Source organism: Filicampus tigris, chromosome 4 (assembly GCF_054856515.1).
Source record: "Filicampus tigris isolate MCC_2025a chromosome 4, RoL_Ftig_1.0, whole genome shotgun sequence".
NCBI classification, from domain to species: domain Eukaryota; kingdom Metazoa; phylum Chordata; class Actinopteri; order Syngnathiformes; family Syngnathidae; genus Filicampus; species Filicampus tigris.
Window position 1 is genome coordinate 245,406 of NC_141220.1, and position 25,690 is coordinate 271,095.

The 25,690-nt window shown below is 38.4% G+C and overlaps 1 protein-coding gene across 1 annotated transcript; it reads left to right on the top strand.

Annotated features, from left to right (window-relative positions):
• Positions 1 to 1,495: 1,495 nt before the first annotated feature.
• On the top strand, positions 1,496 to 23,094 carry tmem231 (transmembrane protein 231). The gene is made up of 7 exons (XM_086028515.1): positions 1,496 to 1,973; positions 2,926 to 3,092; positions 3,186 to 3,314; positions 6,528 to 6,671; positions 12,249 to 12,330; positions 15,987 to 16,092; positions 16,760 to 23,094. Exons 1-7 carry the CDS (start codon positions 1,835 to 1,837, stop codon positions 16,920 to 16,922), a joined length of 930 nt encoding a protein of 309 aa, XP_085884641.1. The 5' UTR covers positions 1,496 to 1,834; the 3' UTR covers positions 16,923 to 23,094.
• Positions 23,095 to 25,690: the final 2,596 nt, after the last annotated feature.

The window sequence follows — 25,690 nt, forward strand, 5'->3', positions numbered from 1 at the left end:
TGGGAAAAAACGACTGAGAAGTATAGCAGTTGCGCTTCGTTGTTTTATTCTCACTCAACACACTCCAGCCACTCTCAACTCTCTCTCGACAGTTCTCCTTCTACCATCTTTATATGTAAGCCTCGCGTCCTCTATTGGCACATTTCTGTTACAACAACCATTTCAACAGTATTCCTTTCAAACAACCACGTTTCAAATAAAATGATATAGGCAATTACTAGCAATAATTTTAAGTCTATTTTGGAGGAATAGATGTCAGTACATAAGGAAAGTCGATGCGATTAAATGTTATGGAGAAGGTGGTGTGAATGCTAGTGGTTTTGAAGTAATGAACAGTATTTTGAAATTGAAGTGGCTGATTAAGTTTATAAAAATTGGACAGTCTTTTTGGAATATTGTCCCGTATATGATTCTCCTCTATTGGAAGTTCATTTTCAAACATACTGTAACTTTACTCCACATAACGCTCCAGTATGGAATAACCGGTATATTTTGCGGAATAGAAAATCAGTTTGGGATTAGTGGGGCCTGAATGGTTCCTCTCTCTCTTTTTTTTCTTTTTTTTTATAGCAATGGGGATCTGTTCCAGTATGAGGATTTCTGTGATACTAGATATCTTTCATTCCCAATTCCCCCTAGAGCAAAGAAGTACATTTTGAAATTTTGAATGAGACTTATACAACTAAAGAATTCTTGAGACTCAAGTTTAATATTGAGGTGAATTGCTGTGTTTTGTGTGATAAGGAACATTTTTTTCTCTGCGATTCAGCACAGGCCTTTTAGTTGGATATACAGTACAGGGCTGTTTTTGGTCCAAGCATATTGAACTGTCACCGTTGATGGTGGAGTCCATTAACTTTGGTGTTTTTGGTGAAAATAATCACATAAACATTGTCATCAATGTTTTGTTTTTGCACGCTCCTGTACAGTAGGTGGCGGCATGCACCAAAGGGATGTAATCAGCCAGTAAATTAAAAGTGAGAAAGAAAGAAAAGCCCTCTCCAGAATAGGAACGTGCGGGGAGAAACAAATTAAATTACGTGGGGTGCAGAAAAATTAAAGAAGACACACTAATAGCAGAGAAGAAACAGTTTATTCTGTACATGGTGGATGTAATTAATTGCACGGCGCAAACTGCCACAAAAACTGAAAAAAAATCTAAATAATTATAAGAGCAGCAGACAGGCATCTAGGAATTGAGACCATATGAGGTGGGAAGAAGTGGAGGATGTCTTGAAAGGAGGGTCACCCAGCTCCCAGACACAAGTACAGACATCAGGAGTGAGTGGGGCAGTCGACTGTGCCACACTCCAGTCCGGTAGGTGGCGGAAATGCACCTAGGAGCAGGTTGCCAGCCGCAAATCAAACTAACAGAAGAAGAAGAAGAAGAAGAAGAAGAAGAAGAAGAAGAAGAAGAAGAAGAAGAAGAAGAAGAAGAAGAAGAAGAAGAAGAAGAAGAAGATGAAGAAGAAGAAGAAGAAGAAGAAGAAGATGAAGAAGAAGATGAAGAAGAAGATGAAGAAGAAGATGATGATGATGATGATGATGATGATGATGATGATGACGACAATGACAATGACTCCAGCAAATACAGTAGAAGTTGAATGACGGCGTGACGAAAAGAACGAGCATTTTGTCAAAATATACTTTTCCAGCAGAAGTCGAACGAGGGTTTAAGTGTTATTGGATGGCGTCAGTATCTTTTTCTCCAGTAGTATGTACTTCGTTAACTACTTTGATAACTTTAATCAACAAGCTAAGCCGTTAGCTTGTTCCTGGTACACAACCGAGGCATTTTCCACAGGAGTGAACGAACGCTAACAAAGAGCAAAGTATGGCTTTTTATGAAGTTTACTGTCATCCCGCTTTGATTCGATACAAAGCAGGTGTTTGCACCAGCGCGACTGTGTTTCTCGTTGTGGTTGTGTGCCTCACTTACATCTCACCGCTGCTGGTGGCTTTCAGGAGCCAAGGTACTGTGCAGTTACTTCAATTCAATTGAGTTGTTGCAGTGTTGGCGTTATAATGAAAATACTTGCGGTAGGGCTGTTCGATTTTGCCTAACAAGAAAATCCTGATTATTTCTCTCAAACCCGATTTTCCGATTACGATTTCTTTGTAATATAAAAATAATGAAGAATGAAGTATTTTGAATATCTTTTATTTAAACTTAATTTTTCTTTCTTTGAACTCAAAATGCCAGTCAATTTAACTTAATACACACAGAACAATCCATTTGGATTAACAGCATTTTACTTACACAAAGAACACAGATCTGTTCTTAATTAAACCAATAATGAAAGAAGAAAGTGCATATACTATCTGAAATGAAATCATCAACAGGAGAGAAGGTAGTAAGTCATGTCGGTAAACCAAACAGTTTGTCAGCCAGTGATTTTGCCAACCAGTTAGTGACTAGCCTTTCATCTTTCTCCCAGGTCTTATGAAACATAAATCAATGATTAGTGCAAAACTGTCACTCAACAATACAATGCACTGTCAAGCTTGAGTACGGATGCATAGTCCAGCTGGACCAGAGGTCCGTTGTAGAGGAGAAAATAAGGGACGCCTTTCAGACGTTGAGTTACTTGCTCACGAGTTGTATTGTGCATGCGGGGCGCACACTACATTGCAGATCTATATTTGCCCGATTTATTAACTAAACTCTCACTTGCCTGAGCAAATAGCAGAGTCGCCGGTAGACATGGATGTTGTTGTTTTTGCACTGCACGCTCGTGGGAGGAAGCGGAAATGCAGAGGGAACTACGGTGGCTTAGATACACCAAAAATAAGAAAATCAAATGCGCCCGATTTGAACGTTATTAAAATCGTTCTATCCAGAAAATTTGGTTACGGTTCAAAATCTCTTAATCGAGCAGCTCTAACTTGTGGGTTTAAACAAGTAGATATTGCCCTACTGTATAGGTTTCTGGATTAAAAGGAACACATATGAAGAACAAGCAGTAGTTCGGTTCCAGTATGAGACACTGCTGGTGGCTGCAACCGGAACAAATGGTGATTATGTGGCGTGGAGCACCTTTCCCCATCTGAACAACATGCTTGGAAAGAACCTGAGAATCCCTGCTGTCTCTGTAGGGTTTGTTCTAATTAACCATTGTAAATGTACAATAGTGCAATTTATTTTTTGAATTGTCATAATAATGTTTCACTAATACGATCTTCAGGTGAGGGAAGAGGACCAAAACCAGGATGGGAAGTTGGACCGTCTGATTTTTCAACTGCAGTTACCCCTGAAGGATGAGGAAAATGTGTACAGTGTACAGCTGCTACTGATCTTCAGCTACAAGCTCTTTGTATGTTATGCTACAACCAAACACTGAAATAATTGAAAAACATGTAGAGTAGACACCGTCTTTGCCATGATTATAACAGCTGAACTCAATTTGACTCAAGTAGCATTGGGATGGAATTTTTATTTTATTTTTTATATTTCACATGCACAATAACTATCTATATCTAGCTAACCATAATTATCTGACCGATGTCGGGGAAAAGTGACGCCACATTCATCAGTCCGATATCGGCAAAAGTAAACCAATATTGAAAGACGCCTCAAATACGCTAACGTCGGTCTGGTTACTGTCACTTTAAAGCGGAAGTCAACACCAACATTTCTTTACAATAATGTTTTATGCAGCCCCACTAGTCTCAACATGGCATCATAAGTGTTTGTGGAATATGAGTTAAATAGTAAAATCCACCCATTTTTGTCCATCTCAGGGGGCGGCCATTTGTTCACTTTCTGTCAACTGAAAATTACATCACATTTATTCAGGGTTCAGGTCAGAATAGGGGTGTGGGAAAAAAATTGATTTCCCAATATATCCCGATTTCCGGCTGCCAAATATAATATCGATTTTTCAGCTTCTAATATTGATTCAATGATGGCATTGTGTAATACTCCATTTTCTTTTTTTTTTTTTTTTTTCAGAGAAAATGTGCAAAAACACAAATAATAAATAGGATATTTTGAAGCAAATAGTTTTGACTCAATTTGTTTTATCTACATCTTCTGATTAATATATAGAGGAACTTCATTTCTCGTCTCTACCTGTAATTTTGACATTAACTGGGTAGAACATCACAATATCGTGATATTGTAATATCGTGATAATATCGTATCGTGACCCAAGTATCGTGATACGTATGCAACATCCTTGCCAATACTCACCCCTAGGTCGGAACCAACCTTGGTACATCTTCAGAAAACAGGTAAGACGTGATTGGTTGTTTCATGAGGACCGAGCATCTGGTATGTCATTTGCAGTCGACAGCAAGTGACAAAATGGCTGCCCCATAAAATGTTTAACAACGGGTGGATTTTGCTGCTTAACTCATATTCCACAAATGCAATATTGATCAGAAGGCTGTGTTTTAGACTAGTGGAGGCGCATAGAACATATTATTCTCAAGAAAATTTTGGGGTAGACTTCCGCTTTAAGTGCAGAGCCTCTGCTGCATGACATAGGAGGTAATATGGTGCCCTTACGTGAGACTTTTTATTTTTCTCTCCACTAAACTTAATTGCTGCGTGATCTTAAGAAGTAACAATGTTCATCAGATGCCACTCGCCTATAAACAGAAGGTGTTACAGTGAGCCTTTTGTTGGCTTTACAGTGAACAGTTTTTGTTTCATTAAGCCTGTATCCCAGTGAGCGGTGAAGATTTGTGGGTGTTTTTGCAAAACGTTAGTGAATGTTGTTTTTTCGTTCCAGTTCATTCAAGGAAAGATGTTCGCCAGACTTTGCAAATAGTTTTAGCGGTCACAAACAAATGGTCACAATTATCCGATAGTTGTCATGCATCCCGATCAAACGATCAATATTTTTGTATGTTAACCTGCACTAATATTGTTGCTGTTATTATATATGAGGTTTTAATTTATTTTTTGTAACACATAAATGTCATCTGGTTACAGTACCATGCAATGGGAAGTAGTGGGGTTGTTTGGCTACGTCAGCTTTAACAAATAAGACTGCGTCCAACCTTTTAACACATTGCGAGCAACTTTATTAACCCATTAAGGCCTAAAGCACCTGGCTCAACAGCTCCCCAAAACCTAAGGTCGCTTTTGGAATTACCCTTGAAAACGTGAAGTTTTCCAAGAAATTCAACACCTACAAAATAATTAATATCTCAGCCCCTGTAGCAGACAGAAACATAATTCCAAAAGAATTAGAGAGCTTGGACATGTGGCTTTCACACAGGCAGAGTCTATTATTTACTAGTAAATGATAATAAAATACAGTATGTATAATAATATTGTTTCAATCGAAGATGTAAAAATAATGTGTCAGTGCAAGAGAAGCACTATTTTAATTTTTAAAAAATCAAGTAATTATCATTCTCTATTCTGTTAAAAATGCGTCAATATCATCATTGTCTACAAACTATATCATATCACGTTCGACTGGTTCTATTGGTTTAAAGTCCACAAGCGTGTGGTCTATATATAACTGCCGTTACTTATTTTAGAGCTCTCACTGATTGACGGCGTTCGCCATTAGCATATGGCTTGATAAAAAATCTGTGACATCTTCCGCGGTCTTCGCGACACTGTCACGTGTATATTCTGGTGCATTAAATTGGCTAAGAGACTGAGAATTGGATTAAAAAAAGACCCAGACGTATCCGCTTTCCTGGCTTTAAAGGAAGAACGCTCCTGGTTCTAGTGGTAGAAACGCGGTTATACTTTCCCGTCCTTAATGGGTTAATAGGTACTGATACGCATCACAGCTTTTGAGATTGCTCGTCGCCTCACCGTCTGAAATGAAAAGAGTTCAGTCAGTACTAGGAAAACACGCGACTATGTTTTCGCTGGCAACTTATTTATGTCATCCTACTGTCTTGCTAATTTAGCGGCAAGCGGGTTTGAAATGTTTTTCTCTTTCAAGCTATATTTGGAGTATACCAAAAAAGGATTGGAATCGGTTTGGAGAAACAGGACGTTATCAGTATCAGTGGGGGAAAAAAAAGTTAAGTCATTAAAGGGGAACCCAAACATTTTTTTCAAGAGTATGTTCAATGCAGGCCCACTAGTTGAAACAATACGGTTAATATGAAATGTGAGTTAAGCCTCAAAATCCACCTGTTTTTTTTTTAGCCTTCACAGGGCAATTTTGTCATTTTGTCACTTCTGTCGACTGAACATGACATCACATCATGACTTATTCCAATAACGCTGTCCGCTCAATCATGTTGACGGGATATTCAGAATATTTCAGAAATCACAATTTTGACTTTAACCCGAATATTGGTTGCATGTAAACGTAGTTACTATGGTGCTGGGGACAAAATGGAGGAGGAGGAGGCACGGGCGTCGTAAAGTCGAAGCGTCGTATGTCGTAATATGAGGACTGCCTGTATTCTGTCCCTGGAGTGGAATGTCCATCTCTGTTTAAGCTCTCACATAGTTTTATTATAGCTGGAGTGTAAGTGTTGATGCAGGCCTTGTATGTGCCTTACTACATAACTTCAATTAATCATACTCTGTGTGTGTTGGTTAGACAAAGTCAACAGTGGTGATGCAGAGCCTGGCCTACATGCAGCATTCCTCCTCTGTCCCTGGAGCAAAGCTGTTTATCAGTGGAGACCTGAAGCTGCAGCAGAGAACACCGTTGCCTCACCGTGGTCTGTTTAACATTTACAATGTGAGTATATTGACTGACTTTATCACAAAGATTTATACTAACATTTTTCTTTTAATAAGGTGCACAGGGATTAAAGATCTCTGTTGCCACGCCGGAATTCCGTCATTTGGAAAAAAAACCCAAAACAAAACAAGCAGTACCATAGGCGCCGATTTCTGGGTACCTCAGGGCAGATAGGCCATCTCTCTCTAGCATGGGCACACAGTTACATGCAGAGGTGGGCATTCTGCCAGACTGATGGACGCCCATTATGATGACATTAGACGGGAAACTTAAAAAAAAAAAAAAAAAAAAAAAAAAGAAAGACGGACTAAGCACGGAGGGAAGTGGATTTTCATCTGTAAGTGTAATCATCACTACCTTGGTCAAATCTCGACTAGTGTTGCACGGGATACCGGTACCAGTACGGCGTAAAAAAAACTGCTCGATACCATTTTTTTTAACGCCAGTACCTAAATAAATTAAAAAAAACGTGCAGCTCACTAGCTCTGTCTTAAAGCCAATTGTACACAAGCGCAAGGGTGCCTGTCTACCGACATGTGAGAAACACCTTAAAGTGGAAGTCAACCCAAACATATTTATTTCAAGAATATGTTCCCAGCAGGCCTACTAGTTGAAACACAGCATTCTGATTAATTTTGCGTTTGTGGAATGTAAGTTAAGCAGCAAAATGCACTCGTTTTTAGCCATCTCTCGGGGCGGCCATTTAATCTTCTGTCAACTGAAAATGACATCACAACTGCACACAACGACCAATAACGGCTGACCTGTTTTCCGAATCTGAGCCGTGATTGGTCGTTGTGTACAGTTGTGATGTCATTCTCATTTGACAAGACAAAATGGCCGCCCCCAGAGATGGCTAAAATCGAGAGGATTAACACTTATTCCACAAACGCAATATTCATCAGAATGCCCTGTTTCAACTAGTGGGTTTTCATACAAAAGAAATGTTTGCGTTGACTTTCTCTTTAATTGGCATGTCTCCTCCTGAATGTGGAGAGGAAGATGGCCTCAAGCGAGTGAAGCACTCACTGCCCCACCGCTCGCTGGCCCTCCGCTCCTCGTTGAAAAGCATGACGCGCTGTAATATTGAACTTTTTTGCTTACATGGCCAATAGCCATGGCACGCCGACAAACATGACAAAGCGCGTCTGTAAGGCTTGTTTTAAAACTACCGTGGCTCGAGGTGGGAACACGTCCAATCTGGCCAAACACCTTGCTGACCGGCATCCAGAGTTATACCCACCAGTTTTAAGAGCTGCAGGTTGTGATGCATTTCTAACACTTCCCTCAAAAATAGACTGTGAATTATTTTGTTCACAATTTGTATAATTTGACAAGGCATTCAACTAGCTGGGAGCGGATGAGAGAAGACTAGACATACACACATACTCAAAGCAACATTACATTGAGTCATTATCAATTAAATGAACATATTTGCTTGACCGTAACTATGCAAATGTTTTGTCAATATCAACAATGGATGACATGAAATGCAGTCAAATACAGTAGGTCAAGAATATGGCACGTAATGTAAAAGCTTATAGTGAATAAATATATACAGCATGTGTACATACAGTGACATGTATACATTATGCTTATATAAACATAAATGCAGGCATTGATCTCATTATTTAAAAAAAATGTCATTCTTAAAATCAGATTTGGTTAATTCTGTGTTCAAAAAGGACAGAGGCTATATAGCTGTATGTCTGGCCATGAAAATGATCTTAACCTGCTCAATACTGCATTACAGTAGATGTCACACTAATGGCTCTATAAACCTCTGTGTAGATTTTCTACAAGTCACGTTTAAAAAAATAAATAAATGGGAACTAGTTTTCTTAACCCATTAAGCCTAAAGGGCCTGGCTCAACAGCTCCCTAAAATTTAAGGTTGTCTTTGGAAGTAGCCTTGAAAACCTGACGTTTTTACAGAAATTCAACACCTACAAAATAATTAATATCCCAGCCCTTGTAGCAGACAGAAACATGATTACAAAAGAATTTGAGAGCGTAGACATGTGGCTTTCACACAGACCAGAGTTTATTCATCTTTACTGTTTCAATCAAAGAGGTAGAAATAAAGTGTCAGTGCAAAAGAAGCACTACTTTTAATTAAAAAAAAAATCGAGTGGTAATTGCCATCCTTTTTTCTGTTACAAAGACGTCAATATTGTCATTGTCTACAAACATATCTATTAACCATATATCACGTTCGACTGGTTCAAAGTCCACAATTGCACATCTATATGACTGCCGTTACTCATTTACGAGGTCCCGCGACGGCGGTGTCCGCCATTATCGCTTGAAAGAATTCTGGAACTTCTCCACAGTCACGTATATATTCTGATGCATTTCATTGGTTAAGAGACCGAGAATTAAATAATAAATAGAAAATGACCTATACGCTCTCCCGGCTTTTAAGGGTAGAAAGACGCAACAGCGCTCCCTGCTCTAGTGGTAGAAACGCTGTTATGCGCTCCCGTCCTTAATGAGTTCAAGTTTAATTTACATGTAGTCTTTAAATATAAATAATAAAGTGTAGAAAGAAACAGTTATACATTTATCTCACTCCCCCACATGTGTGCAGATGTTCACAAGTGTTTAACACTGCTTAAAATGTTATTTTATTATCAAGCATATGTAACAGGGTAGTGGAGTTATTAATGACTATGAAGCACCCTTGGATGCACCAACAGTTTCTTCCCTTGGTTCAGTGAAAGTGATACTAGATTTGGTTCACAGGAGCCAATAATGTTAATACTGAAGGAGAGCGACAGAAGCAAGACACTCTAGTTTGTGTAAAATATATGTATAAAAAATATATGTTTGTATAAAATATATGTATATTGAACATAAATTCTTTACAACTGAAATCTATATATATATTTATATATATTTATATATTTATATATATATTTATATATATATATTCATATATATTTATATATATATTTATATATATATATTCATATATATTTATATATATATTTATATATATATATTCATATATATTTATATATATATATATATATATATATATATATTCATATATATATATATATATATTCATATATATATATATTCATATATATATATATATATATATATATATATATATATTCATATATATATATATATATTCATATATATGTATATATATTCATATATATATATATATATATATATTCATATATATATATATATATATTCATATATATATATATATATATATATATATATATTCATATATATTCATATATATATATGTATATATTCATATATATATTTATATTCATATATATATATTCATATATATATATTTATATTCATATATATATGTATATTCATATATATTTATATTCATATATATATTTATATTCATATATATTCATATATATATATATTCATATATATTTATATTCATATATATATTTATATTCATATATATTCATATATATATATGTATTCATATATATATATATATTCATATGTATTCATATATATATATTCATATCTATATATATTCATATCTATATATATATATATATATACATATCTATATTCATATATATTCATATATATATATATATATATATATTCCGATATATACATATATATATTCAGATATTCATATACTCATATATATATATATATATATATATATATATATATATATATATATATATATATATATGAATATATCGATAATCGTTTTTTCGATGCATCGTTCGGCGCATTAAAAATATTCTGAATCGATTCATCTGTATTAATAATCGATATTTAAAGTTTAACTAAAAAAAACAACAAAAGTGCGCAAGCGATTTCGTGTGTTTGTATGTCAGACATCTGTGCTAGGCTAAGCTAAGACGTGACAAGATGGCGGAGCAAGCAAAACCTCATACGAGTAGAGCGAAGTCAAAGTGTGAAATATAAATCTTTGCTCTTCCTTGAGATTTTTGTTTTGATAATAAAGGATCCAATAAAGGATGCATCAGAATCACAATCAAGACTGCAATTCATGTCATCCATTGTTGATGTTGACAATACATAACATTTGCACCGTCACAGTCAAGCAAATGTGTTCAATTAATTGATAATGACTCAACGTAACGTTGCTTTGAAGGGCATGTCACTGTAGCAATCCAGCACGCAATTTGCAGTCTTGCGTGCAACCCACACGCGTTGTTTTGAAAATGCGTTGCAGTTTCACTCCAAGTCGGGGGGTGTCTTTACGGCTTATACTGACGAGGACACATGGAATTTCCTTTTTCTTTTCTGGCCAATTCCGGTCAGTGTTTTTACTTTCAAGCAACAATCAAAACGAAAGCAACAACAATGGATATCGTGCCTACTACAACAAAGGGACCTAGATGACTAGATGATGCATTTAATTGTATTGCAAAATTAATCAGGAAGGTGGTGGCGAACGTGGTATGTGCGTGTGTATGCCTGTGTAAAAGTTTAACTACAAAAAACAACAAAAGTATGCGCAAGCGATTACGTGTGTTTGTATGTCAGACATCTGTGCTAGGCTAAGCTAATACGTGACAAGATGGCGGAAAAAGCAAAACCTCATACGAGTAGAGCGAAGTCAAAGTGTGAAATATAAATCTTTGCTCTTCCTTGAGATTTTTGTTTTGATAATAAAACCAGTGTTTTACATGGACTATAAAATTTAAGCCAATGAAAGGATGCATCGGAATCACAATCAAGACTGCAATTCATGTCATCCATTGTTGATGTTGACAATACATAACATTTGCACCGTCACGGTCAAGCAAATGTGCTCAATTAATTGATAATGACTCAACGTAACATTGCTTTGAAGGCTTCTTTATACTCCCGTGTGCGACGTCCGCGAGCATGTCAATGTAGCTATCCCGCACGCAGTTTGCAGTCTTGCGTGCAACCCACACCCATGGTTTTGAAAATGCGTTGCAGTTTCACTCCAAGTCCGGGGGTGTCTTTACGGCTTATACTGACGAGGATACCCCGGGGATGGAATTTCCTTTTTCTTTTCTGGCCAATTCCGGTCAGTGTTTTTACTTTCAAGCAACAATCAAAACGACAGCGACAACAATGGATATTGTGCCTACTCGATGACTAGATCATGCATTTAATTGTATTGCAAAATTAATCAGGAAGGTGGTGGCGAACGTGGTACGTGCGTGTGTATGGCTTCTTTACACATGCACGCACACACGTGAGACAACACCCATTCCGCTGCCAAACTAGTTTGCTTCGCAGCAGTAACAAGCTGCGTGGTGGATCCTCTCCTACGTGGTGACAAATAAATACCCCTCATAGAACTGAGCCGGGGAAAAGTGTCCATCATAGCAATATGTCCCATAATGGACCGTGTACTTGCCTTTCAGACAGAGTTGGTGAGCTGCGTGTACTGGTATCCCATGCAACACTAACGCGGTGCAAGTTAGCAGTCATGCAGATTCACCAGAAACATTCTGGACTCAAAGGATTTGGTTGACGTGTTCACCCCATTTAGTGAATCTAAGGAATAATTTGATTCATTCCACTTTGATTTTGTTTTCCATTTGTCTTCTTTTCATTCAAGGTTTCCGTGATTGACGGCTCCAGCCCTTTTGCAAGTGCTTACGATCTCGACAACATAGTGAGGCGCTACCAGGAACGCAACTGTAAGGTTAAAAAAAAACTCACATTTTTGCTCGGCATTACTGCTGTTTTATGAAAAATATAAACCTTAGACTTGAGCAGTTTGCAAATGCTGACAAAAAATACATGAATTAGATGAACTGTTCACAAGTTCACACTCCCTACTAGGCAGAGACTGCCTTAAGGCCTAGATACACCAATAGAACGTCGATAAGCGTTTGGGTGTCTGATTGCGCTGTCTGATTGAGGTAGCGAACACCGTCGTAACATCGGACCTTGTCAAGAAGCGTCTGGTGGGCGTTTCAGCATGTTGAATCGGTATCATGATATTTGGTCACTCTGATTGGCTAAAGGATTTAAGATCACTTTTCTCAACACTGGTGTTATTTTGTTAATGTTAAGTCTAACTAAAGCCCTAGATGGACCAAACCGACGTTGGAGGTTGTGAAGCCTCATGGCATCTGAATGCGCCGTCTGATTGGTGTCACGGCCACCGTCGTAGTGTCGTAACTTGTCAGTAAGCTTCTTTGGGGCGTTTATTTATGTTGAATTGGCGTCGCCAGTCGTGACATTTGGTCATTCAGATTGGCTATGAGCTAGCAAATCAGTGCACGAAGCACGAACGGGAAGTGACAAATGTGGATAAACCTTTGCTACCTTAATCTTCTTACAAGTACAAGCACGAGGGTTGACAATGTAAGTATTTCACAATACTGTGTCAAGAACGTGAGGGTTTACTTTGTGTTTGAGTTCATTGTGAGCGAAAACTATCACTGAATACATTGTTTACATTTTTATAACCCGACCCCGGCCAATAGCTTTCCAGTTGGTTCTTTCTAACCATGAGGTAGTAGTGACTACCGTCGCCGATGGTATGGAGGAGGTATTCTCACGCAGAAAGTCCTTTAATGGTCAGCAATAGCAATTGTGTCTATTGTTGCGGTGTATTTTTCCAGCGTGACGTGCCGGCGGTCGGCCCGACGCCACAGCGTCGGTCACAGTTGGCCAACGTCGAATTGGTCTATAAAGGACAGGGGGGTCAAACTCATTTTAGGTCAGGGGCCACATGGAGGAAAATCTATTCCCAAGCGGACCGGACCAGTAAAATCATGGTATATATCGTAAAAACAACAACTTCAGATTGTTTTCTTTGTTTTAATACTGTCCAAAATGGGACAAACACAACATCACTCTTAATAATAAAACAATTTTTTTGAAAATTCTGAGGACAAAGAACACACCAACACACAATGCCTCAGTGATTCAAAGAACCAGAACAGTATCACAGACCACAGAACTATATCATTTCTCAAGTAGATGAAAATAATAAATACCGTTGCCCAAACAAGAGTCACAGTCACAAATGAAGAATAGGTTAAATATACAAATTAAATACATTAAATAAAAAACAATAGCAAATCAACATAAAAATATATATACATAAAGCTGGAGCCTATGGACAGTGTATCCAAAATAGTGCAACTGCAACATGCTGTGAACACAGCAAACATACTGCTTTCCCATTCACTTCCGTAAAAAAGTAGGAGGATGACCATTTTTCTTGGAACACTCTGCACTCTACGTCCACTTTTCTCTTTTTTGACAGCGACATACTGGGGTAATGAGGGTGACAAAGCATATAATGCTAACAGTATGGTATGAACAGTTTGCATGCCTAACACAATTGCTATTGCGCAATTTGAACAGCAGTTTCGTAAAAAATTGCAGCTCATTTTTATACTTTACATAATCATCTCGCGGGCCAGATCAAACTTGTATGTGGGCCTGATCCGGCCCGCGGGCAGTACGTTTGACACCCCTGATCTAGGCCTAAAGGCATACATATTTAGATACATATTTAAAACACCACCAAAATGTAGGGCTTGAGAGTGCGACCAAACTTGTCATATATGTGAAACTTTTTCAGCATGTGAATAACATTTTCATCCATCATATAGGCTAGTGCATACCTTTTAATACTCCACCTCCTTTAATTTTTTTACTTTTAATGTTTGTTTTTTGTAAGCTCTGAATTAATGGCTGAATGATTATGGAAAGTAATCTAATTACGATTTCCCCCCCTGAAAATTGCAATTGTGATGAGTTGTGATTTTTTTTTTCCCCAAGGTCCCTTTAAAATTTCCCCACTGTGGGATCAATAAAGGCCTTCTTATCTTATCTCATCCTTTCTATTGTATTTTTCAACAATCTTTATAACAACAATATCAGATCTGCATTACAGAATACTGAGGTAAAAGCAAATGAAGCATTCATTCAAATGAACGACAGTTTATCTACTACAATTACAGGTATAAACTTACTAAATTTTTTGATACACTCAAGTACAGATTACAGCAATGGAAACAAATCAGTATCTTTGCCACTTCATACATATCACTTTGTTTCATGAAACATAATGTAGGTGGACTGCACTTCTTAATGACTCAACTTCTTATATAGAACGAAAAACAATAATCCAGTGGCTCTACCACTTCCTACACGTCACTTCATTTCATGAAACATGAAACGCGGACTGCACTTCTTAAATCACTCACTCAATTTATCACATAGTCGGATAACATACATGTGTAAAATTAAAGCTTATCTGGTCTCCACCTACTAACATCACCTGCACTTTCTTTTTTAAATCTGTGATTCTCAGTTTGGCTCTTGTTGTGATGAGGATCGAAATTAAAACAGCTATTCTTGTATAAAGGCATGACTTCAAGGCATTTTTTTTGTTAAATAATAAGTACAGGTTTGTTAATATTAGTTTATTCTTTCCCAGCGCAGTAGTATTTCTTATTTGCAGAGCTGGGCACTTGACCCTTTTTTAAAAACTTGTCAGCAACACCCCCCCCCCCCCCCCGCCACAAAAATGGCCGTCCGGGAGGGCCGGAGGTCCAGGACTGACTGCCCACCTCTGCTTATTTGCATTCAGCCACGTCGTTATTAATTTTCATTGACTCGTTGATTTTATTTTGCACCATAGGTTTGTTATGTACAGTGTACTTTGTAGTAAGATTCACTTCCCTGTATAAATATGTGATTCTCGGTTTTGTTATTTGTTTTGATGAGTCTCTAAATTAAAACAGCTATTCTTGTTTAAAGGCGTACCCAACATGCCTTCAGGGCGTTTTTTTTTTGGGGGGGGGGCAAATAATAATTACAGGTTTGTTATTATTAGTTTATTCTTTTTCAGTGCAGCAGTATTTCTTATTTGCACTCAGCCACATCGTTATTAATTTTCATTGACTCTTAAATTTTATTTTGCACCTTTAGGTTTGTTATTTACGATGACTATGTATTCTGATTCACTTCCCTGTATAGTTAGCCATCTGCTAGCAGTGGTGTGGGATAAGATTGATAAGTGAAAGCTCTTTGTACAACAAATGAAGTCGTTTGATCCACAAACGACATGCAGTCTGCTGTAGATGATAGATGACGATAACACAAAAGTAGAAAAAGTCACACGGTAAGATGTAATCTATCGTCTTTGCGATATATATCGTCATATCGCCCACATCTGCCGCTGATTAAATCTGGCCCTGACACAAAATTGCCATTTAAATGGGTGTGTAGACTTTTTATATAGACTGTATATGCATTGTATGAAAATTTAAACTGATTCTTAATGTTCTTTTTTTTTTTTCTTCTTCTAAACTCTTATTTTATTCAGTGACCACGGTACTTTCCTGTCCCATACCGGTGTGGACTACTGGACGGGCTGTTGGTTCTCCTTTCCAGCTTATTTCAGAAATTCACTACCCTATGGAGGTCATTAGATATCCTTTCATAAAGAACTACGTTTTGAATTTATTTTTTTATACAGTAAGTTAAAGTAAAATCTGGTTAATTAAAATATTGGGAAGTGTTGCTGTTGTATGTGTATAACCGATTTTCCCCCTTCCTGGTTTCTGATTATTTTTGCACATTTATCTAACTTACATTTTTCAGATCATCATACCGAACAAGTGAACACTCGGTCCCCTCAAGTTCCAGTATTTATGGCAGTAGGACAATGACCTGAAACATACCAGTTCATTTCAAAATGGTGCAAAACAAACAAGCAAACAAACAATCATGAAAAGAATTGTAACCAGTAATCACAAACCCTTGATTTCAGCTATTGCTGCCATTTACTGGCTTCAGAGCGTAATTACTTTTTCACTTAGTGTGAGATACTCTAGGTTGCTTTTTTTTACTTAATAATAAATTATAATTATTTAGGAGCTGCAGTATGTATTTACTTGGCCTGTTAATGGGAACCATTAAAATTGCCTCAATGGACCAAAACATTTAAGTGTGGCAAATTTCCAAAAGAAATCAGGAAGGGTGCAAATACTTTTTCGCTACTTTTTTTTTTCACTAAACCTCTAAAATTAATAATATATGTTTGGCTTATTAGCAACTTGTGCATAATCATTTTTTTCTTTTACTGTTTGCCTTCACCTATTATCCTGGCTTTTGGGAAACCATCAAGTTTGCCTGGATCCAGTATGTCAGCGTTCTCCTGATCTTTCTCTGGGTCTTTGAACGCATCCAGACATTTGTTTTCCAGAACCAAGTTTTAACCACTGTACCAGTATCTACTGGAAAACCTCACCAGCATTGATAATGTGTGGCAGTAGTAATTTCTAAAATCAATGAAATTAGTAAAAAGTAGTAAGCACTGTTCATTCTTTACATTACGGGCTAAATAAGGACTGATATCAGTAACATTTTATTCCATTCCTTTCAATAGGTATCTGTCCCTAGAATTGTGTAAAGCAGTGGTCCCCAACCACCGGGCCGCGGCGGGCCGCACAGATGAAAGAAAGAAGCTTACAGTACTTTCAGTTTATTTATCTAAATCTGAAAAAATATATATTTTGGAAAAGTGAACGCATTCTCTCCTTTACATCTGTCAAGTGACTGACACTTGACGCATGTCAAGTTGCCTCGGTTTCGCAATACTATTATTTAATTCACAAGCTAGCAAAATGAGTAAAATAAACAGATGTATTTGCAAAATTTCTTTACAATGGGGAAAAAAGCCCAGTGAGCATTCAACACAAGAGCCTATGTCCAATAAGAAAAATAAAGGTGAATTTCATAGACCATAGAAAAAGACCTTCTTGAAATATGGATATGGAGACAGTTGATTACAAGGCATGAATGAAGCCCGCTCTGCACAATATGCTGCGAGCACCGCTCCAATGAGTCATTGAAGCCTTCAAAACCAATTTGTCAACAAATGTGCCTTGAGAGCATCATACTTGGTGGCTAACCACATTGCAAAGGCTAAAAAGTAATTCAATATTAATGAAAAAAAGGGGATTTGCGTTTGTTGTAGCACTGCACACTAGGGCTGTTCGATTTTGCCTAACAAGAAAATCCTGATTATTTTCTCTCAAACCCGATTTTCCGATTACGATTTCTTTGTAATATAAAAATAATGAAGAATGAAGTATTTTGAATATCTTTTATTTAAACTTAATTTTTCTTTCTTTGAACTCAAAATGCCAGTCAATTTAACTTAATACATAACAGAACGATCCATTGGGATTAACAGCATTTTACTTACACAATAGATTTCAGATCTGTTCTTAATTAAACCAATAATGAAAGAAGAAAGTGCATATACCATCTGAAACGAAATCATCAACATGAGAGAGGTAGTCAGTCAAGTCTGTAAACCAAACAGTCTGTCAGCCAGTGATTTTGCCAACCAGCTAGTGACTAGCCTTTCACCTTTCTCCCTGGTCTTACTTAAACATAAATCAATGATTAGTAATAATACAGTGCACTTGAGTACGGATGCATAGTCCAGCTGGACCAGAGGTCCGTTGTAGAGGAGAAAAAAATGGACGCCTTTCAGACGTTGAGTTACTTGCTCTCGAGTTGTATTGTACATGCGCACACTACACTGCAGATCTATATTTGCCAGATTTATTAACTAAACGCTCACTTGCCAGAGCATATTGCAGAATCGCCGGTAGCCATGGATGTTGAAACTACAGTGGCCACACACACGAAAAATAAAAAAAATCGAACGCGCCCGATTTGAACGTTATTAAAATCGTTTTATCCAGAAAATGTGGTTATGGTTCAAAATCGCTTAATCGAGCAGCCCTACTGCACACCTTCAAGCCATTATCGCCAACCCAACCCCAAAGCCCCTTATCCCAATCCCCCCCCCCATCTCAGTGAGTAGTTGTCGGTCCCCGAAGAGTACAGTGGCTGAAATAAATAATTAACATGTCTAAATATATTTCCAAAGGTGCTATTGACAGAAAATTTCACCAGATGTTGGGATATGTATGGGAATCCATACATACAAAGAAATAAACAAATAAGCTTAGAAACTATCCATCCATCCATCCATTATGTATACCGCTTATCCTCACAAGGGCCTCGGGAGTGCAGGAGCCTACTGTCAACGGGCAGTAGGCGGGAGACACCCTGAAATGTTTGCCAGCCAATCGCAGGCTTAGAAACTAAGTTGTGTGTAATAATGTGAAAAGACACAGGGAAAAAGTATTGAACACATGAGGAGGGAACACATGAGGAGGGAGGCGCAAAAGGCATGGAAAGCCAAGACAACACCTTGAATTGATCAATAATCAAACAGTGATTCAGCCCCTTGTCAGTGCAAATGGTTCAGTCCTAATTGATGGCCTACAAAAAGGTCCTATTGCCAAGGTGTGAGTAAAGACACATCTCATAATGGTAAAGAGTAAAGAGCTGTCGCAAGACCTAATTGTTGCAAAACAAAAAGATGGCAATGGGTACTGGCTCATATCTAAGCTTCTGAATGATCAAGAGAGCACGGTTGGGGCCGTAATAGGTAAGTGGAAAGCTACTCATACCACCATAAATTTGCCTCTATCAGGTGCTCCTCGCTAAATTTCTGACAGAGGAGTGCAAAGAATAATCAAGACGAGTTGTCCAGGAGCCAAGGACCACTTGTGGAGAGCTTCAGAAAGCTCTGCAATTAGCAGGTACTGTTGTCACAAAGAAAAAACGCCACCATAGCATGTATGCGCGCTCACCACGCAAGAACCCATTGCTGAAAAGAAAAAGCATGTCAAAGCTTATTTAGAGTTTACTGAACAAATTTTGCACAGTCAATGAAATACTAGGAAAACATAGTCTGGTCTGATGTGAGCAAAATTGAATGTTTTGAAAAAATATTGGCTGTTTGGATGCCATAATGCACACCACGTTTGGAGGAGAAATGGCACTGCACATCACCATGAAATCACCATAGCAACAGTGAAATTCGGCGGTGGAAACATGATGGTATCCGGCTGCTTTTCAGCAGATGGTACTGGTAAACTTCACATCATTGAAGGAGAGATGAATGGGCAAATGTACAGAGAAAATCTGCTGCCATCTACAGGATGATGAAAATTAAATGAGGGTGGGCATTCAGTCTGCTTGTTTGGAGGAATGGGCCAAAATCACACCAGAGCAATGCATGAGTCCAGTTTCTTCATACAAGAGGCATCTTGAAGCTGTCAGTACAAAGAAAGGCTTTTGTACAAAGTATTCAATATCAATTGGCGTATTCAATACCTTTACTTCCCTGTATCATTTCACATAATTACACAGCATATTTGTTATCTTTCTTTGGAAGTATGGATTACTTGGGTTTTTCCCAACATCTGGTGACAATTTTACATATATTTTAAAATATATTCAGCTGAGCTGGGAATTCTGTCTGTGTCAGACCGGTCCGTGGGTCCGTCACTGACGGATGCCCATTTTGCGGGACAAATTAAATAGGATTAAGCCTCGATGGAAACCCCTTTTATTTAGTCTGTCATGAGTCTGTCATCTGTCATCGGTCCATTATTTTTTCTTGCGGGGAGGAAAATAGTGAGTTGTTGGGTCTGGGATAGATTACAGTGTAGGACCAGCCTGGGAAGAGGCTTCCAAAGTGCAGTCAATCATTATTTCTCTTCAAATGTCGTCGGGGGATGGGGGGCTCGTCGCCTGTTGTAGTGTGTCGGGTCCTTGTCGCCTGTGGTATGTATCTTCAATGACCGCTCCACTTCAATGTCCTGAAAATGGTGAGCTCTTTCTGCATTTCAGCTACGTGTGTGACTGAGACTCTCTCAGGCAAAGGCTGCTTTTATAGCCAGCTGGTTATTTCTGATTGGTGGCCCGTGGTGGGGAAATGGCCATCCAATCAGAAACAAGCACTTTGCGCCGTGTGTGAGAGCCCTCCCATTCAGCACTCGCGGCGCGAGTGAAAGTTAGACTCGCCGAAGCAGAGATGGACCTATAGATGGGTACTATTTTTTTTTTTCCCCCCCAAAAAAAATGACGGACAACAGAAGGGTACCATCACTGCTGATGGATGACGGATGCTCAATTTTTAGTAAAATGCCCAGCGCTGATATTCAGTGATAAAAATGGTGACGTGTTTAAATACTTATACACTGTATATACTTATATGTACCGGTCCGCGGCAGAAAAAAGGGTTGGGGACCACTGCTGTAGAGAATCCTTTGGAGGCAAAATACACCACAACATAAAATAAAAACAGTGTTGATATTGGAGTTGTTGGGTCACTATAGGGTCACCAGGTCGCAAGCCCAATTATAAATTCACAAAAAAAACTCGGTTTTATCTTTCAAGAAGGCATCCAATATAAAAACAATAATAAAGACTCACACAAGTTGATTGAATTTTCCGTTGATTTCTTCCCCGTCTCTGAAGTTCAGGAATTTGACAAAAGTCAAGCTGGGCTGCTTTTCTTAACCTTGCGGGGCACTCGTACCCGTGACGGGCACAGTCAGAAAAAAGAGTGCCATCTAAAATGCAGCCCTCACATATATATCATATTGCCCAAACAGAGGAATCTAATAAAACATGTTGGTAGATTCAAATCTTCTCCCTCCGTGGTGTATCACTCCAAGTCTCCGGTCATCTTGGCGCCTCGAGTCCTGACCTTGGCTGGCGCCTCCAGAGTCCCAAGGTCTTAGCCCTGTGAAGCAACTCGAGGCCACATTCCCCTCCGCAAGCTTGTGTGTTTTTGCGTGTACAGATAAAAGGGTGCATAACAATGAATGCCTGTTGGTGTGTGCGTGTCACAGAGCTTTCTGTCTTTATATGACTGCTTATGTGTAAAGATATTTAGCTAATTGAGTATGATGACCATAAATGTGTAATGCCATTACCAAAAATGTATAACACAAGTACTATGTGATGTGATGTAATTCTTAACCAATCAGGAGTCGGACAATAGGGCTGATTCTGATTGCCAGTTTTCTATCCAATCACATTTTACAGCAGTAAGTACGACATCCGGGAAGCTTCAAACACAAACAGTCGATGGAAGGTAATGGCGTATTGTTGTGGTTAATAATTCAAAAATATATTTTTTCATACTATCTTTGTTTGGTTCAACGTTATTGTCCCTTGAGACACCGGCAGTTGTTTTTTTCCCCCAGTTTCTCCCCACTTCTTAGTTACGATTGGATAGTAAACAGCCATTCAGAATTCCTGATTGGTTAAGAATTGTGGCACAATTATAACGCCTGCATTGCAAGCGTGACTCAGCGTATTGAACACGTAGTAGAGAGAAGAAGCAAGCGTAAAAAAACAATCTTGTGCGTGCATGTGGACGGTTTTGTACACGCGAAACACCTTGAACGCACAAAACATGTTTTTGTGTGCGGTATTTCACATTACATGCACGCAAAACTCTTGTGTACTTGGTATTTCACATTACATAAACGTGAAATACATTTTTGGACGTGGTATTTGACATAACGCTGATGGAATTGTAGGGTTAAGCATCATTTGAATTTGGACGATTCAGGTTATTTGATTCAATTCTGGTTCCTAACGATTCTCAATTCCGATCTTAACCAAAAAAAAAGGAGTTGTTTTTGGACAAATCACATGAACTTCTCTGTTCTTCAATTTCATGAATCTGTGAACTTTACCATGGATTACTCAAAGGGTTGTTTTTAACCAGTATATTCATTTTAATACATTTAGGTATTATTTAGTATTATTTTTCACAAGCTTTATTTTTGAGAAGTTCAAGACAATACAATAATGCAGCTGTTACTGAAAGCATACTACTGAACACCAATTGATTGGCTAACCTTGTCTTGCTTTAGAAAGAATATATAAATGACAAACACAGCGCTGCATTTTAAGGGCAAGCAAGGGAAGTCTATTGAATCTAATCATTCTATGTAACCATATGATGTACAGTGATCCTCGCTACTTTGCGTTTCAGCTTTCGCGCCCTCAGTGCATTGTGGATTTTTCAGAAGCATTCATAACAAATTAAAAATTAAAGAACACAGCCATATCAGCAGCTATATTGCAGAAAGACGCATTGTTTCAAAGATGAGTTGACTCGGAGACTTTCGGTTCCCAGCGCGGGATCGACCAACGACAGCACAAGTGGATTTACTTTTTCCTCGTCTAGTGTATGTGAGCTGACTGGGTGCGCATCATCGCAGCCACTCGCTAGCCTCGTCCACACTAACAAACTAACAGCACTTTTGAACAATGTTCTGTTGGCAAACTCATAATCTGATTCAAATGTGCCGTTCGGCAGCTGTGTTTACAAGTTCTGAGCGGAGCACGGGCGCTCAGCCACTCGGCAAGCACAAACATGCTCAGTGTGACAATGACGACGAAACAAACAACGTTATATTCAGAAACTCATAACATTATTCAAATGTGCCGTTGATTTAGTCAGAGTCAAGCCGGATACTTTCTCCTCCATATTTGTAATGATGTGTTTGCTCTAATAAAGTTTTTTAAAAATTGGATAGTACAGTACAACAGCTGTGTTTATCAGTCGTGAGAGCAGCGCGCTCCCGGCTGTCACGGACGACTTGAACATCGCCAACTAAGTGTGAAAGTGTTTGTTAGTTTTGTCTTAGGTTGTCTTAAAACAGCTTACCTTATCTACAATCCCGCGTTGCATTTTATCCAAAGGACTTTGTCGATGTTATTGTGCAAAGAGAAAGCTTAACAACTTCTTTGTTTTTAAATGAAGTAGGAGGCAACTAAGGGAATGAAGAAGAAGAAGGAGGGAAAGAAGAAGAATCGAGTAACTGCTAACACAAAAATTCAATGTACAAATGGCGGACGCGCCGGGGGGGTGTCTCTGAGTGGAATTGGAAATCACCTTTTTGCGGAGTAAATGAGATACTAACCAGTGAATAAAGGTGTGAACGAAAGGTGGAAGTTTGACTGTGTATGAGATTTGAGAGGATGTTTAAGGGACGGGCCCCCGGGATAGGGAACCTGATTTGGGGACAGACGAGCCCTTTTCAGCACTTGAGGGGGGCACGGGTCCATGAGCCTGATCAACCCATTGCATCAATCCCATTGCATTCCCAGGTTCTGATTTGCAATATTGCTATTGAAAATAAACATTTTTTGACTAGCTACATTCATCCATCAAGTAAATGAATAATTGGACTGCAAATGGACAAACCACAAGACAGGACTGTTGATAAACCTGACATTTGAATGAAATTTGACTATGAGTTATTGCCTCCCAAATGGAGTTGAATCTGTGTGTGTGTCTGTGCGTCAATATTATTATTAAAATTTAACAATTGATTGAGATACCAAATGATAGGATGTATTATGTCCCCTTTAAGGGTTAGGCATTGTCCAAAACAAACTGATAAGAATAAAGGAAACATTTTATTTTGACTTCACGTCATGGGGTTGAAAGACTAGGCCCCTTTGGCGTATAAGTTTAGATGCCTAGGTGCCTTGAGCCGGGCCGTTATCTTGCTGTGACCTTTCTCTTGCTTGGCCTTCCTTTTCTCTGACACTCTTGGCAACCATATTAGTTGATTTCATTAGGGGTCACACATAGTCACAGGGGCTATCTTCACAGCCGCATCTCAATATTTCTGTCACACTACAGAGGTCTAAATTTATGGAAGAAGGTGCACGTTTCATATATATTTTTTTGAAATTATTCAATTCTAAATTTTGTCTGCCTCAGTATTTGAGGCCGAAAGAGGGTCTGAAGGATCTGAATCAATATGAATGGCTTTATATTAGCCAACAGGTTAACCAAAAACCAAATTGTCAACATCATATTATCAAACTTTCATATTACGAGCACATTCTACAAAAAATATTTCGTCAAAATTTGGGAAATTGCTCTTATGTCCATTGAGATATTGAATAAAATCTTTCAAGGCGAGCGTACTCATATATGCTGAGCACTGTATATATTCTCTCTCTCTCTCTCTCTCTCTCTCTCTCTCTCTCTCTCTCTCTCTCTCTCTCTCTCTCTCTCTCTCTCTCTCTCTCTCTCTCTCTCTCTCTCTCTCTCTCTCTCTCTCTCTCTCTCTCTCTCTCTCTCTCTCTCTCTCTCTCTCTCTCTCTCTCTCTAGGGTGTAACGGTACACGTGAGTGTATTAATACGTTTCGGTATGGCATGTTTGGTTCGGTCCACCTTGCGTACCGTTTCTGGTCAGTTTTTATTATTAGCGTGAGCTTACGCACGGACATTATTGACTTCTTGCTCGCGGGAGAGGAGGGTGGTAGCACAAAAGAGAGAGCGAGAAAACAGCCAGAGCTCGAAGGTCCCCGCGTACACTGCGGTCTCCTGTTTGGGAACATTCTGGCTTTCTTGTTCCCCATCGCTGATGGGGAAAGGTGCGTGGATAAGTCAAAAAGTTGTGTGCTGACATTGCAACATGAGATCGGCGGCTATGTTGCAGCTCGCACGTCTAACATGCACGGCATCATCCGACTGTGAATGTTTCTTAGACGAGAAAGCAAGCAGTCTTTTTAGCCCAAAACGTCAAACTTAAATAGCGAGATTTATCATATTGTAGCGTCTTCCAGGAACACACCGTCAGACGTAGTTTAATTATCAGTTTTTTTATTAATCCAAGTATAACTGCTCGCGCTCATCTTTCTCCGCTGCTTCACTCACTTGCCGTACGATGCATTCATGAATCTCGGAAACATCACAACTCAATCAAATCCGACCACAACACAGACAACCCAATTCGTTACAATATGCTGTTGAACATTCAAAGATTTCAATGCCTATACTATAAAGTGTATACAATTTCATAAAGACTTATATAGACATACAGTGTTGGGCAAGTTACTTAAAAAATGTAAGATGTTACATATTACTGGTTCCCTGCATTTGAAAGTAATATGTTTCTTTACAATATTACCATCTGTGTAGAGTAATGCATTACATTACTTTTAAGTTACTTTTTTCCCCAATAAATTGTAATTCCTCATATGGTTGGGTGGGGTGCACAAAGTTAAAGTCTAATGAGGTCTATATTGCATCTGCAAATATGGTTACTATGAATAGATGAATTACAATTAAGTAATTATATAAAATGATTAAACAACCGAAACCTTTGC

Bases quoted from the DNA above. Each gene is read 5' to 3' on its own strand.
- tmem231 (XM_086028515.1), top strand. From the start codon at position 1,835: ATGGCTTTTTATGAAGTTTACTGTCATCCCGCTTTGATTCGATACAAA. The intron at 3,315-6,527 runs GTATGTTATGCT...TGTGTTGGTTAG, and splicing joins TCTTCAGCTACAAGCTCTTT to ACAAAGTCAACAGTGGTGAT. The intron at 12,331-15,986 runs GTAAGGTTAAAA...TATTTTATTCAG, and splicing joins GCGCTACCAGGAACGCAACT to TGACCACGGTACTTTCCTGT.